Source organism: Cyprinodon variegatus, unplaced genomic scaffold (genome assembly GCF_000732505.1).
Source record: "Cyprinodon variegatus isolate N-32 unplaced genomic scaffold, C_variegatus-1.0 Scaffold2383, whole genome shotgun sequence".
NCBI lineage: Eukaryota > Metazoa > Chordata > Actinopteri > Cyprinodontiformes > Cyprinodontidae > Cyprinodon > Cyprinodon variegatus.
Genome location: NW_015152836.1, coordinates 1 through 4,880, shown reverse-complemented (window position 1 = coordinate 4,880; position 4,880 = coordinate 1). Strand labels below are relative to the sequence as shown.

The window sequence follows — 4,880 nt, the reverse complement described above, 5'->3', positions numbered from 1 at the left end:
AACAGTTTGGACATAAAAATATTTATCTGAAGATATCTAGTGTGTGATATTTGTGCAGAACTTGTAACAAACAAATATTTGCTTACCAGCTATACCAGAGAATTGCTGTGTAGTAATTTGATAAACACCAGTTACTGCTGATAAAACCACAAGTTTTTGAAATTTTGCAAGAAGTGTTTTCCCTGAATATGACTGGTCAGATTTTGTTTCTTCTTTTTTTAAGGGTGTTGCTTAAAATATTCCCTCAAGTATGTTGTATATAGTACTATATATATATATCAAGCCTCTGTCTAAGGAAAGAGGCAGCAAAGGTTCTGAACAGTTTCAGAATGTCTCAGATCATGAGGGGCTCCCTGCTCTCCTTGTCAGCAGCCTTGCTTCTTCTGCTGCCCTGGTTCAATGGTCTGGCAGAAGGTGAGGTTAAGAAGGGCTTCAAGGACTGTCTGCGCTTCTTCTACAACAAAAAGCTACCGACCGGTTTAGGTGGAGATTACAGCGATCTCAGAGAGTACCAGCCGATTTGCCAGCGCTACAAGAATGACTGGCGCTTTGCCAGTCTGTATCACAAGAAGAGTCGGACTCCTTTGTTCTCCGCCTACATAATGTCTCCTGGAGAAGGAGGGCGGCCTGATGACCCCTGGATGTATGAACCACGGGTAGGTAATAAGCACCATTAATTAAAACTCATCTACCTGATATGATGGCAGTACTGAGCTAATTATTTGACAGAAATGATATTTCTGTTTGATGAGACTTTATTATGAGCTCTACCATTTGCGGCACAAACTCTCCTCCAACCTGAGGAGGGTTATCCACCTTTTCAGGTCAAGAAGCATAGACTGCCTTGGAGGAGCTGATCTCAATCTTGGCTGCTTGGCATTCAGCTGCTCACAGTCTGCTGTAATAACAGGACACCCTGCTTACCTCGATGTTTAGGTCATCATGAAGGGTTTTTAATCGCTTTTGTCTGACTTGTCAACCAGAGCCTTTTTGCTTTGTGGGCAGTTAAATCTCAACAACAAAGCCTCTTGTTCCTCAAAAACCCTTTTACCATGAAAGTGGTGCTTTGATGCTATTCTATTATATTATTAATACTTGAAACATGTTCTTACTATTAATGACTAAACCGAAACACCTTTATGCCACTGCCATCTGTTCTTCTCTCTATTTTCCCTACTTTTACATTTTTGACATTTTAAATGTTCTTGCTACTGAAATGTTCTATAGAAATAAACTTACTGGTACCTTACAGAGTCTCAAATCTATGAAAATCAATTTGAAGAAAGACATTTTTTAGGGATTTATTTAATTAAATCACACCTGTTTCTATTAATTACTAAAAACAGGTAACTATTATTCAACACATATTTCAAGAATTTCAATACTTGGTTTAATTATGAATTAAGCTGTTAGTGATGATGGATGACAGCACACCATTAAAATACCAACTTCTCTGAAGTTTCATCAATCGGGCTGTTCTGAAAATTAAACATTACTGATCCTAAACCTAAGGGACTAAGCCTAATATGAAAAAAGGAAGGGAGTTTTCAAACAGATTGGAAATAATGGAAACAGGGTCGTGTGGCATCATTATTATTAGGCTCCAAAATTAGTTTCAATCCAATGTTTTAACTGGCATAATCATTTAGACTGACTAACAACTATCAGGTTTTCTACAAAGAAAAAAGAAAATAGCTGAATATTCACATTGATCACACATAAAATAAAATATTATATAAATCTAAATTTCTGTCGCTTTGGTACATAATATTATTTGGGTTTGCTACTCACTTGGTACAGAATAGCTATGTGGTTGGAGGAGAGACACACTCAGTGAATATTAACTGTGTCGTGCCAAGGAAGTTATCTCCTGCGAAAATTTGTATCCCCTCGTCAGGAGTGTGCGGGGAGTAAGAAGAATTTCTATGATAATTCTATTAACAAGAACTAGAATATTTTGAATAATTAGCAATGTAGATGATCCTTAGTATTACCAGACCCCTGTGTCTCCTAAAAAAGAGGGTGATTTCACATTTTTCACGCTTAAGACGGTTGCTATGGACTGCAACTGCTATATCACTGACCTCATTGTGATATTATGCAAAACATCATCTGTATGATCAAATTGTTCAGCTCAAATTCTAAATAACCTTCTTAAAAAGTCCTCATCAGAACATGGAACTGCATGTATATCATCACATTACTGCAGCTGATCCTACTACATTATTCTATTACAGTAACTCAATGTGTTTCTACATTATGTCCACATTAATTTGACCATAATGTAGAGGATCCTTCTGATTGTTAATGTGATTTCAAAGTAACAATACTCTACTTGAATACAAGTTCTGGCTCTTTACCAAGCTTGAACAAAAGAAACATGTTTACAAGAAAAATCTCCTAGTTTGTAAACAAGTTTTGTAGTTTTTTGGCCAAATAAATTATATGTCTCCAACAATGTAGCTCATAAATAAATATATACAAAATATATATAAAATAAATCTTGTCACTGACTGAGTTAATGAGTAATGCACTGGTGTTCTTTTCTGCAGTTGGCCAATCCCAAGAGCAGTTGGGAAATGCAACCTTTCCAAACTCCTGTTCCTAAAGATGTCATTGAAAGCCAAGCGGTCCTTGACGACTACAAGAACTCAGGCTTCACCAGAGGACATCTCGCTCCTAGTAGCCACCAGAACACGAAAGAGGACAAAGAAGCCACCTTTACTTTGACAAACATTGTTCCCCAGAAGGAAGAATCCAATTCAGGCCCCTGGAAAACATGGGAGGAAAAAGTCAGGAAAAGTTTTAAGAACTACTGCAAAGGTGAAATGTATGTTATAACTGGTGTCATTCCTTATGAGTCCAACACACCCCTGATCAATGGCAGAGTGGCTGTTCCTGAGTACATTTGGTCTGCTTACTGCTGCCCCAAATATGCATCAAAGCTCCCTGAAGAAGAGCAGAAGTTCTTTCCTGCATATGGTGCAGTGGGAAGAAATGATCCCAACAGCAATGACAAGATTGTGAAAAAGACAGAGAATTATCATGGTTATGAGGTGAGGGAGATGCCATTGGAAAACTTAGAGAGCGTCCTGAAAAAGAGAATGAACAGGAAAGGAGATGGCGTCAATCTGTTTGATTCAAAATGTCCCAAACCTAAAAAACCCTGAATAAGGAGTCAGCATTGCCGACTTTATGATTATAGAAGAAGCTTTGCAACCTCATTATAAGTATTATCATCATTATAACAGTCATTAGAATAGAATGTGCAATACTAAAATCTGGGTTGCTTATATGTAAAGTACTTAACAGGTTCATCTTTTGTTTGAGCATTTCTTTTTGTATGCTTAAATGAAAGATGAACCTCTCTCTAATCTTCCATTCTCTCCCATGGTGACCCCCGCACCCCAGTGGTCGGTTCAATTATGTGTAAAGAGTCAGGTGAGGAAAATGCCTCTCACTTTGTGTTGCTATATGTACAATTTCTTTGTTTCAAAATACTGTAACTTAGATTTTTTTTCACCCGTTTCTTTAAAATAATTGGAGTTTTTCTTTTACATATTCACGCTTGTTAAACTTGGATTTGTATTATCCATTACCAAAAATAAAGCTTTGCAAAAAAATAAAAAAATAAATAATAAAAAAACATCATGCATGAAATACAAGACTGGTGTTTTGAAATCATTCAATGTGGATTACCTTGTTGGTCTTAAAAAATCCTGATTCCATGAGGAAAAAAGATCTATATCTTAGGATATAGACCTAAGCTTTTCAGAGTGTGAACCAGGCCTGGGGTCCATTTCAATAAGAGAGATCTGGTTGNAATCCTGATTCCATGAGGAAAAAAGATCTATATCTTAGGATATAGACCTAAGCTTTTCAGAGTGTGAACCAGGCCTGGGGTCCATTTCAATAAGAACGTTTCCTAAACCTGAAATAAGAGACCTGGTTGGTAGCAGGTTTTGTTCAGTAAACTAAGGCTGCGTTCACACTGCAGGCTGAAGTGACCCAAATCTGATTTTTTTGCCCATATGCGACCTGGATCTGATCTTTTCATGGCTGTCTGAACAACACAGATCCGATGTTTTCCAATGCGACCCAGGCCACTTGGCTATGCGGTCCTGAATCCGATACGAATCTGATATTTTCAAATGCGACCCATGTTGCATTCATCCAACCTGAACGCCATTAATAACTGACAAAGGACACTGGGGCTTCTTATGAAGAAATGGCAAGAAAAAAAACAACCATGGCAGACGATGATGCGCAGAGCAGTATTTAGGTTTAAACATCTTGAAAAGATTGTCTTCATTGCATCCTCTAATGCACATGCAGGACATTGAGTTGTATGACTGCAGTTCACACAGGAGATCACATACAAGTTGCATATATTTGGAAATGTGAACGGCAACGCAAAAAAATCGGATTTCTCAAAAAAAACGTAATTGAGCATCAAGGCCTGCAGTGCGAAGGTAGCCTTAGTGTCCTCTGTTTCCGCTCTCCTTAGAGCCAATCATGTTGTTTTATTTCCTGATTTAGTCAGGAGATTTTTTTGTCATTTTTTGTGCAAATGAAAAAAAAAATTCAGTTGGTCCATTGGACACATTAGCTTTTATAAACAAACATTGCATGTCCGTTTGACGGGGATGTTATTAAAGAATGATCAGCATTAATTCACAGAGAATTTAATATTTAATGGGAGAGGATGCAATTACATTGGGCCATTTATTTGTTCTTAGTTTAGTTATTTTGAGCAACATGGGGATCATTTTATTGTTATTTATTTAGTTTTACAGTACATCAAGAAATTATTTTCAGATTACACATAAATAGATTAATTAATTAGCATTTACTCTGGGATAACAACCTACTGAGCCGAC

At 37.2% G+C, this 4,880-nt stretch overlaps 1 protein-coding gene across 1 annotated transcript; it reads left to right on the top strand.

Annotated features, from left to right (window-relative positions):
* Positions 1-325: 325 nt before the first annotated feature.
* Positions 326-3,176, top strand: LOC107080828 (endonuclease domain-containing 1 protein-like). Its single transcript, XM_015369031.1, has 2 exons — positions 326-656; positions 2,553-3,176. Exons 1-2 carry the CDS (start codon positions 330-332, stop codon positions 3,168-3,170), a joined length of 945 nt encoding a protein of 314 aa, XP_015224517.1. The 5' UTR covers positions 326-329; the 3' UTR covers positions 3,171-3,176.
* The last annotated feature ends 1,704 nt before the right edge of the window (positions 3,177-4,880 follow it).

What these genes read in the sequence shown, in the direction of transcription:
- LOC107080828 (XM_015369031.1), top strand. Translation starts at nt 330, where the DNA reads ATGTCTCAGATCATGAGGGGCTCCCTGCTCTCCTTGTCAGCAGCCTTG. An exon ending in CCTGGATGTATGAACCACGG is followed by an intron (nt 657 to 2,552) that starts GTAGGTAATAAG and finishes TCTTTTCTGCAG; the next exon opens with TTGGCCAATCCCAAGAGCAG.